This window comes from Triticum urartu, chromosome 1A (assembly GCF_056163025.1).
Source record: "Triticum urartu cultivar PI428250 chromosome 1A, HENAU_Tu73, whole genome shotgun sequence".
Classification (NCBI taxonomy): Eukaryota; Viridiplantae; Streptophyta; class Magnoliopsida; order Poales; family Poaceae; genus Triticum; species Triticum urartu.
In genome coordinates, this window is record NC_141873.1 from 582,152,551 (window position 1) to 582,169,868 (window position 17,318).

At 46.3% G+C, this 17,318-nt stretch overlaps 1 protein-coding gene across 1 annotated transcript; it reads right to left on the reverse strand.

Moving 5' to 3' along the window:
- Window positions 1–44: 44 nt before the first annotated feature.
- On the reverse strand, window positions 45–7,463 carry LOC147993080 (uncharacterized). The gene is made up of 2 exons (XM_087539212.1): window positions 7,083–7,463; window positions 45–203 (listed from the first exon to the last, which is right to left on the reverse strand). The coding sequence occupies exons 1-2, from the start codon at window positions 7,461–7,463 to the stop codon at window positions 45–47; spliced, it is 540 nt and encodes a 179-aa protein (XP_087395338.1).
- Window positions 7,464–17,318: the final 9,855 nt, after the last annotated feature.

Sequence of the window (17,318 nt, forward strand, 5' to 3'; positions counted from 1 at the left end):
GGTAAGACCCAAAGCCACAACCGGCTGGCAAAAAAATAGGAGCACTACATGCCTATCCTATTACATGACCGCCATCCAAACCGGTTGAAAATATCCCGAACTACCATCTCCCATCGGGTAGACGCAGTAACCGAACGCTCCCTGGCCTCCGTCGGAGTGAGTAGCGACCACATACGGATGAACGCCGTGGCCCTGAAGATAACCTGCAAAAAGTGAATGTTTGTTGATCTGTTAAAGACTAAATCATTTCTGCAGTTCCATACTGCCCACAATAAAGCACAAACGCCAACCCGAATGTGTGTTGCAGTATCAGAATCAACCCCATCAAGCCATGTTCCAAATAGCATATTGATAGAAGTGGGCTGATTAATATTGAACTCAATATGAATCGACCGCCACAAAATTTTAGCCAACGGACAATCAAGAAAGAGGTGTTTGATATTTTCGTTATGATCGCAAAAGCTACATCTAGACGAGCCCACCCAATTGCGTTTTACAAGGTTATCCTTAGTCAAAATGACTTGTTTATGCACAAACCACATAAACACTTTGATTCGTAAGGGAACCTTAACTTTCCAAATGTGCAATGTGGTCGGGATGACGCTAGAGTTAATTACATCCAGATACATTGATTTGACAGAGAACACACCGTTCTTAGTAAGTTTCCAATGCAACTGATCTGGCTGCTGAGACAGCCAGACTTCCATTAAACGTCTAACGAGATGGAGCCAAGCCTCCCAACGATTTCCAACTAACGTCCGTCGAAAACTAATATTGAGGGGAACGGATTGTAAAACATTTGCAACGTAGGCTTCTCTACGTCGGACAATATTGTACAATGTAGGATATTGAAGTGCTAGGGGCGTCTCCCCAAGCCACGTATCCTCCCAAAACCTCGTAGTGGCACCATTCCCGACAATAAATTTTGTCTTGTTGAAAAAGAGTTGTTTAACTCTCATCAAACCCTTCCAAAAGGGTGAGTCGGAAGGCCTCACATTAACCTGAGCCAAGGTTTTCAGTGCTCCGTCTCAGATGACAACTTAAATAGCCACTTGCTAAGGAGACATATGTTTTTGACTTCCAGATTTTCAATACCTAGACCTCCTTGGTCCTTCGGCCTATAGATAATATCCCACTTAGCAAGCCTATACTTTCGTTTAAGCTCATCATTCTGCCAAAAGAATCGAGATCGGTAGAAATCTAACCTTTTCCTGACGCCCACTGGAACCATGAAAAAAGATAGGAGAAACATAGGCATACTGGTAAGGACCGAATTAATCAGAATCAATCGTCCTCCGTACAACATGAGCTTCCCTTTCCAACATCTCAGTTTCTTTTCAAAACGATCCTCGATGCATTTCCACTCAATGTTAGTCAACTTACAATGATGAATGGGTATACCTAAGTACGTAAATGGTAATGAGCCCAATTCACATCCGAACAGTTGCTGATACGTCTCCTAGTCATCATTTGCTCTTCCAAAGCAAAACAATTCGCTCTTGTGGAAGTTGATTTTGAGCCCAGACAATTGTTCAAATAAACATAACAGCAGCTTCATGTTTCTAGCTTTTGCCAAGTCGTGCTCCATAAAGATGATAGTATCATCAGCATACTGAAGAATGGAAATCCCACCGTCAACTAGCTGAGGAACCAGGCCACCTACCTGCCCTGCGTCCTTTGCCGACCTATTAAAATAGTCAGCATATCAGCCACTATGTTAAACAAGATCGGTGACATAGGGTCTCCTTGCCTTAGGCCCTTGTGTGTTTGGAAATAGTGACCTATGTCATCATTCACCTTAATCCCGACACTCCCTTTTTGTGTAAAGGAATCAATCTGGTTTCTCCAGGCCGGATCAAAACCTTTCATACGTAAAGCTTGTTGAAGGAAAGGCCACTTAACTTTATCATATGCTTTTTCAAAATCCACTTTAAAAACTACGCCATCAAGTTTTTTTGGAGTGGATCTCATGAAGCGTTTCATGCAAGACAATAACCCCTTCAAGAATGTTTCTATTAGGCATGAAAGCAGCCTATGACGGATGAACTACAGAGTGTGCAATCTGCGTAAGTCTGTTCGTCCCGACCTTGGTGAAGATTTTGAAACTCACATTGAGCAGACATATAGGCCTGAACTGCTCAATGCGGACAGCCTCTGTCTTCTTAGGAAGAAGAGTAATCGTCCCAAAATTCAGCTTAAACAACTGAAGCTAACCCTCAAAAAATTCCTAAAACATGGGCATCAAATCTCCCTTGATAAAATGCCAGCACTTTTTGTAGAACTCCGCCGGAAACCCATCCGGTCCTGGGGCCTTATTATTCTCCATTTGTGTAATTGCCTCAAACACCTCTTTCTCTAAGAATGGAGCCATCAGGATCTCATTCTCGGCAGTCTCAAGTTGAGGCACATCCTCAACTCTAGACTCATCTAACGTCACAAAAGTCTCTTCCGGGGGGCCAAACAACTGCTTATAATAATTGGTAATGTAAACTTTGAGATTGTCTTGACCAACTATCGTCCCTTCGTCTTGTTCTAGTTAGAAAATTCTCTTCTTACGATGCTTCCCATTAGCAATCATATGAAAGAATTGAGTATTATCCTCGCCTTCTACTATTTTGCGAATCTTAGCTCGCAACACCCACTTCAATTCCTCCTCGCGAAGAAGCTTCTTAAGTTGCATCTCCGCCTCTATCTTTGTTTCCAGCTCATTGGAATCCAAGATAGACGCTTCTGCTTTAACTTCAAGGTTTTGAATAAGTAGAAGAAGTCTCTCCTTCTCCGCCTTATAAATTCCATGCGTGTGCTTAGCCCAACCAAGAAGGAACCTTCGGAGATGACGAATCTTGCATTGCCATCGCTCGATAGGCGTCCTTCCTCCTGAGGCCTGAGCCCACTCCCGAGCTAACAACTCAAGGAACCCTTCTCTTTCAAACCAGGCAAGTTCAAAGGAGAAAATGTTCTTGTTGCCCACAAAAGTTTGAACTCCAGAGTCGACTAGTAACGGCGTATGATCCGAGACACCTCGTGTCAATGCCTGCACAGTTACCAGAGGAAACTTTTGTTCCCATTCGACACTTGCTAGCACACGGTCAAGTTTCTCAAATGTTGGAACCGGTAACGAATTAGCCCAAGTGAATTTCCTACCCAATAGCTAAATCTCCCTGAGATCCAAGCTTTTGATAATAGTGTTGAACATAAACGACCATCGGCCGTCAAAATTGTCATTATTCTTTTCCTCTTTTCTACAGATAATGTTGAAATCCCCTCCCCCCACTAAGAGAGGAAGTTGTTCGTTACCACAAATACGTACCATATCCGCCAAAAAGTCTAGCTTGAGCTCGGGCTGGGCAGCTCCGTAAACTGCCACCAGGGCCCAATCAAACCCATCTGCCTTAGTTCTAACTCGAAACTTGACAGCGAACTCTCCCATTACAACACTCCGAACTTCCAATGTTTCGCACTTGACCCCAAGTAGAACCCCACCGGATCTTCCTCGAGGGGGGAGGCAATGCCAATCAAAATCGACCCCCCAGACAAAGTTGCAAGAAATTGAGAAGTGAAATTGCTTCTTCCAGTCTCAGACAAAGCAATAAAATCTAAGTGATGTTCAAGAGAAGCATCCGCTAGAAACCTCCTTTTAGCCAAGTCTCTAAGACCTCTGCTATTCCAGAAAATGCCTCTCATAATTCATCATGAAATTTTTTGGCAGCACGGATCCGAGCACTCCTACGCGCTGCCGAGACTGGATAGACCTTCCATTTCCACGTCCGTTTTGGCTTAATGTGACCATCAGCCTGATCACCGCACTCATTCTCTGCTTCTAGCACTAAGGGCTCATCTACATGAAGAGACGTCTCAGGATTGGTGTCCTCCTTTGTCTCAAGTAATGCAGGGTCAAGATCAGCACACAGGCCATCAAGAACCTTAACCCCCAGCGCATCTATCTCCGAGTCGTTCATTGGTTTGACGGCAGCAATGTGACGAATCATATCTACCGCACGTTCAGCTTCCAAATCAAGAATGTCATTAACCGACTTGGATATTTCAAGATCATTATTACCAAGTGAAACTCCTACTTGATTTGCATTATGAATAATTTCATCATCAGTAAAATGCAAAATGGAATTCGACTTATTAACAGACATACCAGTGGAGATCTCGACGTCATGCAACTTGGCAGCCCTCAAAGCGCATCTGAGCTGCATGTCATCAACGTCCGGCTGCCCCTGCAGCCTCCCGCTGATCCGCCTCCCCTGGGAGATAGGATCCGGGATACCGCCAAAGGCGATGACCTCCTCGCGTGAAGCTCTGCTAGGGGAAAGGCCTCCTGCCCGTCCCCCAACAGCCGGTGAGATGGCCGCATCACCCAGCCCTCCCCTCACAACGGGGCCCGAAGAGCCGGCGGCCACCTGCCCAGCCACACCCCCGCCCGCGCGCGGTGACGTGGAGATGAGCGCCGCGCCCGCCGTAGGGACAGGTCTGGCCGGAGAAGCGGTAATCGGCCCCTGACCGCGTCCAGCGGCCGACCCTCCCAAGAAAGCTGGCACCGCCTCTGATGGCACCAACTCCGCCATAGGGGAAGGCATCGCCATGGAGGGAGGGATGGGTGCGCGGGCCTCCTGCCCGCGTTTCCCACCCGAGGCCGCCAGAGCCCCCGGGGAGGCCATAGCCTCCGCACAGGCCATTGGCCCCATCGAAGCAGGCGCATCAGGCGCAGCAGAAGGCCGAGCCTCCCGCCCGCCCATATCCGCCGAGCCGTCCAGTGTGGCCGTCACCTCCAGCCTAGTCAACGGCGATGCAGGAGGAGTGGCATGAACCTCCTGTCCAGTGAGTCCTCCCGGTCCATCGACACACAAGACCGAGTCAATCTCCGTGATGGCCGGCGGCAAATGTTCCGACGGGTCATCCATGTCCACACGATCACTCCAGAGATGAGGAGGCGCTGAGAAAGCTCCTACGGAACCAAGTTGCAACATGTTGGACGGGACCGAACTCGAAGATTTCCCCTGAGCAGACTCTCCTGCCTTAGACGAATCCGCAGGCCTGGAAGCCCCATCACCATCATTATGTGCGCTATCACCATGGTTCCCAGGAGCACCTCCCCCCTCAGTAGTGTCCATATGGTGCACCTCCTCAAATTCCTGAAACAGATTAGGGTCCTCATACTCGACATTCAACATATAAGCAATACCCTCGTGACACCATCTGACCACCTCCGGCAAGAACTCGATGTTAGCCACACTAACCAGCAAACGCGCCACACCGTGAGCACGTGTGAAGGGCATATCTACCTTCTCCGTCTTACCGAGCAAGGATCCCAGGCTCCATGTGACCAAAAAGTTATCCAAGGGCTCAGATGGCGCCCCCAGAAAACGCACCCAGATCTGAGTCAGTGGCGTGCCCTGAGGCTCTTTCTTTTTCCACTCATCAAACTGTAGCACAAAACTTGTGCCTGTAACTCTACTCATGCCAAACTTGAGAATTCTCTTCTAATCCTCCTTAGAAGGAAAGTCCACTTTAAAAGTCTGATCTGAAAGCTTCATCAAGGACCAGTTAAAATTCCCCGGAGCCAACTCCCGCAACTGCTGAATAATCTGGGCTTCAGTGAGAGGTCCATTAACCACCTTAACCACCCCGGGGAAGGAAGTTTCAATGACAGGAGCCACCGGAGCCACACTTGGTGACTCAAAGAACATCAACTCAGAACAGCAGAGCCCATAAATACTAAGTGTCGTTTTGGGGCCTAGAAGAAGCGGACACTCAGCCGCTACATGCTTGGGTTTCCGACAAATATCACATAACTCAGCAGAGCAATCAACCATAAAGTGACCCGTCTCACCGCACCGAAAACAGATCAATTTCTTCTTCTTAGCCGCCCACTTGGACAGCTTGTCACCCCCGGCCTTTTCCGAACCTTTGTCAGAATCAGCATCATCAGGTTGCATGGTCGCCGGGACTGTCACATCGGCGAGTGCCCGAACCGTCTCCACCGCCGCCTGAGTGAGACCAGCGTCATCAGTGGACATCTCTGTGGTGTCCGAACCTGTGGCACCGGGCAAGTTACGCGGAGGATAGCGGCGATGACCGCCACGGCCACCGCGGTAGCGGCCCCGGAAATGACTCAGGCCAACCGCCCCCTCAACAAAATTCCCCGGAGGTCCTTGAAATCCTCGACCGGCAGCCCCGTGATCCGTCCAACCATAGCCCCGCCCACCACCGGTGGACGACGAACCTCGATGAAGACCTTGACCGTAAGCGTCGTATCCATCGTCACCCCACTGACCACGGGGAGGGTTGCGGCTGTCACCCGCAAACGCACCCGACCCGCAGCCCGCAGCACCATTAGCAGCTCCTACCCGCCCGGCAGCCATCTGTCTAGGCCATGGGCGCTGCGTCTGAGGTGGTGCGGCCCCAGGCGGCGGCGGCGCCGCAGCCCTGGCTGTAGGAGTCGCAGCCTGCGCAGGCGCCGTAGCCGCAGCCGATGCCAGCACAGTCGTAGTCGGACCACCCGGCGCAGCCCTCGCAGGCGGCTTCGCCGGCGGCGGACCCTTGGCCAGCGGCGGGGCCTTGGGCGGCATGACATCCTCGCCGGCTACCGTCGGAACGCCATGGCAATCTTGGAGCCCCCGCCTCACACGTCGGATCACAGCAGAGGGAAAGCCAACCTGACCGCGGCGGCGAACCCTAGTAGAATCTACGTATCGGCCGAGAGAGACCGAGTGTGCATGAGATAACACACGATCCGATGCGATCACATGCACTTGAGCCTCCGCAGCCCCTTCGTTGGTGGCCGGTTTTGCCTGGGTCTGAAACCCTGCTAATCCCGGCCCATCCTCGGTCATATTTCCCTGGCCCAACGGCCTAAATGCGGACGGGCCCTCACAGCAGCCCACCGGTTCAAGCCCATCAGCGCGCAGCAAAAAATTCAAACGTGAGATCCGCTCCGCTCGGATCACGCTCGCTCGGTCGATCGCCGGCGCCGGCGCCTGCGCCGCCGGCGTTCGCCGATTCTTCTTCCTCTTCACTACTTTCCACGATCCCTCTGTAATGAAATCAGACAAGATGGGTTTTGGAAGATGTACCTTAGGAATAGGCCCCTTCCATGGCCGGATCGCAGCTGTCGCCGTCCGTCGATGAACCATGCATCGAACGATCTCGACCTTGTCCTCTGCCCCCAATCCTTGCAGCGCCGGATCATCAATCGGCACAACGCCATCAACAATCGTGGCCACTTCCTCTTCCGAATACCCGGGACCGAACGCCTCGCAGATCACCGACGACGGCATCGGCGAGTACACTTCCAGCGAGCGTCCGGCGCAATCCCCGTCGTCTTCGTCCTCCGCATCAGAATCCGCAAGGGCCCAGAACCTCCCACCGACATGCCCCACGCCGGAGATGGTCGCCGGCGGTAGGCCCGCGGTGGACGCCACAGGCGTCGCCCGTGTCGCCCTAGTCGCCCTCATGCCCGTGTCGCCTGTCAGAGTCAAGTCCCTAGTATACTTTGTGCTTAGTTTGCATAGTTTCTTTTTCCTGCTTTGATCACTGTACTAGTTTTGTAGTATTTTTTACCAGAGAGACAGATACAGATGATTGTACAACTTGTATGTTAGTGGCTTGTATTCATTCGTTCCTGGTGAGCGTGATAGGTGCTGCTGTACTTGTTTGTTGAGCATGCCTAAACACCTGAAGTCTGTTGCTAGTTTTCCTGTCAGCGAACTACTCTACTCTGCTAGTAACACTTAACAGGCAGCTAACCATGCCGAAGAAAGCCTGAAACATATGATAGTGGCAATACATCGTCTTACCCGAGTGGTGTCCTCCCGCCCCGCCGTGCGGTGCCCACGCGTCGCCGGTGACCTCTCTCTTCCTCGTCATCTCCGATCGCCGCACGTCGACCTCCTCCGCTCGAGCTCCATGGTGGCGCTAGGGCGAGAGGATGGCGGTGGACCGGAGGTGAAAGAATTCGAGGAAGCGGGAGGAAGTCAAGGGCGGGGGAAGATTCCCGCCGGCTTGCCGGCGTCGTGTTGCGCGCGATTTGGGGAATTTGCGAAGACGACGAGCCATGTGCGTACTGGACTCACTGGACTCAATTTGATGATACAGGCCCAGCCCACTGCCGACCAGGCCCAACTCTTTTTTTCTATACCACAGACTAGAGAAAAATGCATATTCATCTGGAAAGATGGAAAAGAGAGATGGTCAACGCCTATCATGCTCGTGTGTGTGCACTGTTTCCTTCTTGAAGGCGTCGCTTTTGGAGAATTCGGACTTCGGGCGTTGTCCTGATGGTGGTTCGTGCTGCAGCTACAAAGAATTCATCACTATAACGGGATCTTTCTTTCTTCTTCTTCTTCTTCTTCTTCTTCTTCTTTTTGTATTTTGGCTGTGTGCATCCGTAATGTCTTTACGACATTGCGTTGTTGCAGAGGCTAGGTGTAATTGATATCACCGCGATATTAATATATTTCCTTTGTCGAAAAAAAATCATGCTCGTGTGTGTTTTTATTTTTTTGCGAGAAATCATGCTAATATTTAGCTTTTATACACTTGGATGCTGTTTTCTTTCTCTGCTGCTTTGCTCTTCGGTTTTTTGTACACTCCTTTATTGTTTAATAAAGAAAAAAAAGAAGCTTCAGTACGCACAGGAAAAACACACATGTATACGCTAGCTCTGTAAAATAGGCGGTTCGATCATGTCAGCTTCTGATCACGTTCCCTACAAATTAGCCAATTGATTTGTTACGTACAGGGTTAAGCCGCCTCCAGAATCGTCCGATCAAGTGCATCCCAGCCGTAGGATCCATGTGCACCAAAGCAACGTGCGTCCACTCGCTTGCGATAGAACATTGCAACGGAGACCGTGCTGCAATGCAACACCGGCTACACACCACGTCCCACCTGACCCCCGTGAATAGCGTGTGGCGGCGACCGACCAACCGTCTGCCCACCGTTCGGCGTAGTTCCGTTGTCGCAACGCCACCGCTACATCATCCCTGCGACACCTGCCGCCCGAATCATCGCAGCACGCCCCCTGCTTCGGCCTGATGGCCCACCATATCGTCAGAGATATGCTCGCCTATGCCTTGCCTCGAAGCTTCGATTGCTCCGTTGCACCCCAGTGGACGGATCCAACTCCGGTGAGTGGCGTAGATCCCAGACAACATGCTCTTCATACGATCTGATCTTCGTGGCGGGTAGGATTGGCCGGCGTCTCCAATATATAGGCGCGGCCTCGTGGAGAGACCTGGGTTGATCCTAGACAACGTGCTCTTCATACTTACACCTTTTTTCTTTTTTTTTTCTCTTTTTTGAACGGTTTCGTTCTGTTTTTTCTTGTAACGGTTATGTTCGGTTTCTTCTTTTTCTTTTTTTTAATTTTTTTATTTTTCTTTCTTTTCTCTGTGCTAAATGTGTGAATTTTTTCTTCAAATTGTGAACTTTTTACCAAAATTCATTAAAAGAAAATCAAACTCGTTATTTTAAAAAAAAATGGATAAATTGTTTGCATATTAAAAAAAACATGAAATATTTCCAGATTTGTGATTTTGTTTTCAAATCGATGAACTTTTTTTCAAATTTGTGAACATTTTTAGAATTGATTAAATTTCGTTGAAATATGATGATTTTCTTTTCAAATTTGATGAACTTTTTTCAAGTTGATGATATTTTTTCATAATTGATCAACTCTTTACTGATCCTTGAACTTTTTCAAAATAAGGTGATATTTTTTGAATTTGTGATTGTTTTTTAAAATTGATGAGTTTTTTTAAAAATTCATGAACTTTTGATGAACTTCTCCAAATTTGTGAACCTATTAAAAATTCATGTAATTTTTTTTCTAAATGACCATGAACTTTTGTTTGAATTCATGATCTTTTTGTCAAATTCATAAACATTTTTTCAATTTCGTGTATTCCCGATTTTTTTTCCTTTTTTTGTTTTAAGTCAACGGTCAACGCTCCATGTCCTCGGGCAAAGGTCAAAGGTTGCTGATCAATGGTCCTAGGTCAGAGTGAATGGTCAAAGTGTGCTTGTAATCCGTGCGATTCTAATGTAGTGAACGCCGGCTGTGTTCACATGCTGTTGGGCCGCCCACGGCGACCGTCATACAGGCGCTAGAAGGTGAGCAGGCACATAAGGTACCCTATAGGAGCTCTCAGGAACCACGACACATGCTAGAGGAATTGGTGGACTGTTTGCGTGCTGGCTCGAGGACCTCAAAATTTGCAGCAAAGAATAGAAGTTACGTCCCTTTGACTTCTTAGGAAGGGTCGGGGCTATATCTCCGTCACATGAGAGAAGCTTGCGACTAACTAAAGCGACTTGCAGTGGCGCGAGCATATGTGCCGGCCCAGTGTGTGGGAGGTCACTGCCTCATTTTTTCTATTTTTTCACTTTTTATTTCATTTTCATCCTTTTTTACTTTTTTCTACACTTACAAATATTCTATCCATATAGGAGTATATTACAAATATATTCTTTACTTTAGTCTACACTTACAAATATTCTAACCATTTATATGAAAAATGTATACAAAAAATCTACAATATGTGTGAAAAAGTTGATTATGTATTTAAGGAAAATGTTAATCAAGATTTTGAAAAAAATTATTGACCATGTAATAAAAAAATGTTAAACTTGTACTTGCAAAATAATAAATGTGTATTAAAAAAAAGTTAACCATGTATTAAAAAAAGTTAAACTTGTATTTGAAAAATGTTAAATACGTATACAAAAATTGTTGACCATATATTAAAAAAAAGTTAGAACTTGTATTTCAAAAAAAATTAAATGTGTATAGAAAATTATTGACCATTTATTAAAAAATTAAACTTGTATTTGAAAAGAAGTTAAATGTGTGTATTAAAATATGTTTAACATGATCAGTAGCTCCGGTGTCGAGATACCATTTGGTATCGACGCCATAGGGAGCAGCAGCAGTGTTTGCAGATTTCTTGCCGCCGCCACCTTGTCGATTGGGAGGAGGGTTGAAGGTCTTGTCAAAACGTTTGTAGCAGCGCCATGCAGCATGCCCTTCATGTTTGCAAATTTGACACTTCTCACCCCCCCCCCCCTAAGATTGGACACCGCCATTGTTGGAGAAGTTCCTAGAGTTGCCGCCCCCACCATAGCTACCACCAGTAGGACGACCAGAGTTGTTGCGGGGGCCGCCCTTGGAGGCATGGTTGATGGAGTAGCTGCTGCTGTTACCGCATTCTGTGCGTCGAGGCGCTCCTCTGCCGTGATCAACAGCGAGTAGAGCTCCGTGAGACCGATCTGCTGACCAGTCCTGGTGCGGGTGGAGACGTACGAATTGTAATCCGAGTCCAGCCCCTGCAAGATGTAGGAGACCAGACCATCGTCGTCGACAGGTTTCCCGGTCGCCGCCAGTTCATCAATGAAGCCCTTCATCTTGGAGAAGTAGATGGCAGCAGACAAGTCTCCTTTCTTCGCGTTGCCGAGTTGTCCACGAAGTTGGATGTGACGCGCCCTGGACTGGGATACGAACATCTGCAGGATGGCCATCTAGACACCAGTGGAGGAGAAAATGTAGTGCACCTGCAGAAGAACCTCTCGTGACAAAGATGGAAGAAGAAAAGTGAGGACCTGCTGGTCCTGCCTGTACCAGAGGGCATGGGCAAGGTTCGGAGCAGAAGAGAGCTCCTTCTTCCCGCCTGCAACTTCCCTCTCCGAGATCAAAACAGCGGGTGGCTCGGCCATGGTTCCATCGAGGTAGCCCAAGAGACCAGCAGCACACACGTGTGGGAGAACTTGAGCCTTCCACACACAAAAATTGTCCCTAGCTAGCTTTTCGGTAATGGTGTGACCTAGTGCAGCAAGGGAGGAAGCCATGGTAGAGCTTGAGGACGAGGATGACATAGATATGTGGAAGAGGTAGGCTCTAATGCCATGTGAGAAAGGCTGGAAGTGTATGCAATCGAGCAGGGACGCGACGCGTGTTATATAGGCAGAAAAGGCCGAAGAGATATACATCGGGAGGAGGTTAAAGGAGATAGGATTGATCAACTCTTATCTACAGAATAAACACAATGAGAAGATCAATCCTAACGCCCAACCTGAACAAACAGAACACGCTACGTCCCTAATACTTGGAGACCACGGTTTATACATGTACCGGCTAGATACAATGTTTTTTTTAAAACCCCCATATATTAATCTACACATGGCGGAACACTATTACATAAGAGGCTATCGGATCTACTGTCAAAATTGAATTTTGCAATCTCGTGCGCCACCCTATTTGCCCGCCTATCAATCTTCCTGATCTTAAAATCCTTTATAAGTTTTGATATGCTCAACGCCTCCATTTTCAGATCCGCCAAAGGAGACCTGTCAATGGAATCTCTAGCCAGAAAAGAAGCAACAAAAGCGCAACCAGTTTCCAGGATAATTGGTTTGTGAAGTGTGATACCTATGTATAACCCGGCGAGGAAGGCATGAAGTTCCGCTTCATCCACACAAGTACAGGAGCGGATAAAATCACATGATGAGACCAATACTTCGCCCAGGTCATTCCTGACAACAACTCCAACACCAGCAGATCTCATGCTCTCCACAAAACTTGCATCAACATTAATCTTAATATACTCAGGATCCGTGGGCTCCCAAACTTGATGACCAATTGCGGGTCGAGTAACATACCTCCACTTGTCAACCACCCCCTTACCTTTGTTGCTCAGGTAACTTATACATGCATTTGCCATCGTAAAAGATTTCCAGTAATTTTCCACAAATATAGCAGAAGCAGATAATGAATCTTTCCCCCTTCCAAAGATCTGATCATTCCTCAGATGCCAAGCTCTCCAGAATATGAATAAAACTTGCTCGCGAACCGGTGACCCCAATTGGTCAAGCAGAATAAGAAACCAATCCGCCCCATACATATGAAGAACTCCTCTCCAGGAATATTCCACACATCTCTCATGGCAAAACGGAATGCACGCGCCTTAGGACAAGTCACCACGGCATGAAAAATACTTTCTTCCTCCACACCACAAATAGTGCACATATCTCGCACTGTTTGGTGATGAGCAACTCTGTTTACCTGGGTCGCCAAACTATTGGACGCGGCTCGCCAGGCAAAAATTCTTATTTTTTGTGGGACTTTGGCCTTCCAAATAACGTCCCACATCCTCCTCTCCTCGTTATCAATAGTGTTGGATGTTCCTGTCTCGCCCTTGCCGTCCTTTAGACTTGATCTCCCTCACCTCCAGACTGAATACGTACATTTAGAATCTCCTCCGCATCATGGTGATAGAACAAGTACCTGATTAAATTTTCATCCCATCTTGTTGTTTCACTCATGAATAATTCAGATACCCATTTCAGGCTACATACAATGTTTAACACATTAGACATTATAACTATATTTTTGTTGGTGTATCTGAAACTAAGAAGCAATCTTTTACAAATATGTTTTTAGACATAATTAGTGGTTATACTTATTTTGGTTAATTAACTAGTGGTATATTGCAGGGTGTTAATACTAATAATGCTTTTAAGGTATTAGAAAATGAAGTTGGCATTTATTTTCTCAGAGCTATGGTAAATCATTCAAACAAAACAATACCATTTGGAATACAATTTCATTTTATGGGGCTGCTCAGTAAGGAGAAAGATACATTTTTGATAGAGCATAGAACTTTTGTCTGGTATAACACTTACGACATTTTCGTTAATCAATGAACATAATCTATGTATGTAGACACATGAATCCATACATCTAAATTAGAAAAGAATCAATCGAAGGAGAATCGGTAGATATCTTTCTCGAAACAAACAAAAAGAAAAAGGAAATTTTGCCTAGTCAAAATTTCGGAAATGATCCCTTTATTCCCATGTCTTTCGGCTATTTTACCCCCAACTTTGATTTCACACTTCTGTAATACTAGCAAAATGGCCCGTGCATTGCAATGGGAGAAAAAAACTATAATCTCCAATGGCCATGACCACATTTTGCTGCATCACGGAGATACACTATCAATCTCATTTTCACGAAATCATGAACAATTTTTCAAAATCATGAATGTTTTTTAAAACTCATGAACATATCTGAAATCATGATTTTTTTTAAATTCTTGAACATTTATACAGATTTTTGAACATTTTCTAAAATCATGAACATTTTTTGAATTCAAGAACATTTTATACTATTTGCAAACAATTTTTAAAATTGTTAGCATTTTGTAAAATAATTTTCATGAATAGGCGAAAAAAATTAGAATCGATGAATTTTTTTGGAATATTGCTGGAACAAGTTTTTAAACTAACGAACATTTTTTTCATTTAACGAACATTTTTTGAAATGCCTGATCATTTTTTGAATCATTAAAAATTTTAATAATCAGTAAACTATTTTGTAAGTCACAAATAGTTTTTGATTTTTTAGGATATTTTTTAATTCATGAACATCTTTCGAATTGGCAAAATTTTGTTCAGTTTCATTAACATTTTTTAATACACGAACTTATTTTTTTAAAATGTGATCATTTTCTGAATCGATAATTTTGTATGAACTATTAAACATTTTATTCCAAAGTTCTTATTATTTTAATTTTCAGAACTTTTTTGTAGTCCAAATTATTTAAAGTAGAAAAAAGGAAGATGAAAAGGAAATCGAAGAATAAAAAAAGAAATTAAGAAAAGAGGCCTCCCAAACATGGGCCGGCCCAAACATGCGTGTTGTGTCTTCTCGCAGCGCGCAAAGTGGAATATAGAAGGTTCCTACTACATGGGCCGGCCTAGGCGGGAATTCCCTTGTGTGAATTTTTTTAATCACTTATAGGTGACGTCAGTGGGTAATATTTTGCAACTATGAGGGCAATTTCGATGACGTACCGCCAGAAGCAATAGCCCCTTTATTATTAGGATTATGATAGATATGTAAACGAACCATTATGTCAAGGGGGTCCTTTTGGATCCACTTCACATCGATAACACGCCCTATTCCACATATAGGTAATTTCAGAGAAGTTTCTTTTGAAGTGTTAACCTCTAGGCCAAATCTGACCCGAATAATCCAGCTTCTGTGATATATGATGATTGCCACTATCCTACTGCAATAATTCTCGCTAAGAAGAATGGCGTCGTGGCAATTCCACCTAGAAGATAATGGGTTACTCCTGCAGAGCGTCCTTGTATGAGCCAAAACGGCTACTCAACGGATAAGAGTTACTCTAGGGATAACATGCTGATCTTCCCCAAAGGTTTGGCAAGTCGATGTCGGCTCTTCGCCACTTGGAGTTGTAGGTGGTTCCAATGGTTGGGTTGTTTGCCCATTAATGTGGTACATGCGTTCGGTTCAGAACATTGTGAGACAGTTCTTGTGCATATCCGGTGTGGGCGGTAGAGCATTTAGATGACTTTTCCCTAGTACGAGGGGATCGGGAAGAACGCAACTCTGGTGTACCAGTTATCGTGCCTGCGGTAAATGCTGGGTAGTCAAGTGCAGAGAGGATAAATACTGAAAGCATATAAGTAGTAAGGACTGTCGGCGGTGCTGCTCTGGCCGTCGGTGTAGGTGTCGGACACCGAGGGTCATCATCATCGAAGCTGGATGTGGATCCGTCGCTGAGGTCCAACGCGTCGTCCGACAGCCCGTCTGCACCCCGGCTAGTCTGCGGAGCAAGGGCTCCTGCTCCTCGGTGTGCCTCCTTGCCTTCGACTTCACTGTCGCCTAGTTGTACAACTACAAAACACAGAAGACAGATATACTTTGCAGTGCCAAATTCCACCCATTAAGTTAGTAGGCATTGTCTGTGCAACTTGTTCTATGTCTTTTTGAATTCTTGCAGAGAAGTTAGTTGAATAATATTTTTTCACGAAAAAGCGGAGTCTACATCAGTCGATGCACACAATTATCTTTATTATTATTCAACCAAGTCTAACAATATAAATACATGAATAAACCCAAAGCCTCTTATCTGGCGAACAAAGTCGCAACACCTACACTCTTGATAATGTGCCCGGTCCGCATGAAGGTGCACAATCTAATCCAGTGCCCTCACACCTGCCCCACATCGGGCCGAGAGCACCATCCGGTCTGGCCGACCCATAGCGGGCATCGTCTGCGCGCGCTTTGGATGTGCCGCCACCATCTTCTGCAGTCCCATCTTCCGGAACGGTCAACGCATTCACCTTGCCAAGCCGTACTATTGTCGACGCCACCATAGTGCCAGACAGTGTCGCCCTCATGCACGCATCCATCCACACGCACCCGTCGCCGGAACTCCACTGCGCCACGTCGTCGAGACCCGTCGTCGTTCTTGCGGTAGATGAGACACCGCTCTTCCGGTCAGCTCATGCCCCAAAACGATATCCCATGAGGGAGATGCCATCATCGTCGGATCCGGGAGGCCCAGATCTAGGGGTTCCCCCGGAGCATCCCGAGCGTGTTGCCGCAACCTGCAACAAAGATGCTTTGAGAAGGGAACGACGTCACAGACGCCGCCATCATTCTCCATGAATGCAGTCAGCGTGATTTTCACCGAAAGTCGTGTCATCCCGATCTCGCAATTGGATGAACCGTACGGAGTCTCGCCGTGAAGACGAAAGCCGCCCGTCGGCACACCGTTAGCTGGGTTAATATAACTGTACCGTTATCTGCAAGCAATCATTAATTAAACGGGACTGAAGTTGAACTTCAATTTTTTGAAACAGGTGGACTCCACTTTGCCATCTTCAAACTAATCTGTGGCAGGCAAGGCCACATCTGATGTTCCAACCTAAGGCCCTGTTTGGATTCACGTTTCTGCTCTGTTTCTCGCAGGTTTAGAATACACACCTGGTCCCCTCGTTTTCGATCTAGGCAAAAGACAATTGTTGACCAGTAATTTACACCCATTCCAAGTGAGGCCTAGTGGGTGGGTGCGCGTTTTGGTTGGGCTCGATCGCTCTCCTCCTCTCTTCGCCGGCGGTTTCATTATTGAATCAAGCGGCATTAAGCAAACTTAAACTATCTCCGTAGTAGGTGTCTTCTGGACGGGTTCAGCAGCTGTGCCGTATCGATGGATGCAAAACACAGAGCAAAGACTTCTCATACAGTTGACTCCGCCACCAAACACGTTATGTCTGAAAAAACTAACACTTTTTTGTTGAACATTCTGAAAAAACTAACACTTGGGCGGCACATCAACAAACCACCCCACTTTGTTAAGTAATTTTGGAGACTAAACAGAGCCAATAATTCAAATGACGCAACCCAGCCAATAACACTATCATTAGAATAAGCCAAACAAAAAAAGAGTAATATAGACCGGATCAAGTTAGCAGGAGGGCCGGCCAAGCTACCACATGAT

What these genes read in the sequence shown, in the direction of transcription:
- LOC147993080 (XM_087539212.1), bottom strand. Translation starts at nt 7,463, where the DNA reads ATGAGGGCGACTAGGGCGACACGGGCGACGCCTGTGGCGTCCACCGCG. An exon ending in GGAAGGGGCCTATTCCTAAG is followed by an intron (nt 204 to 7,082) that starts GTACATCTTCCA and finishes CACTTTTTGCAG; the next exon opens with GTTATCTTCAGGGCCACGGC.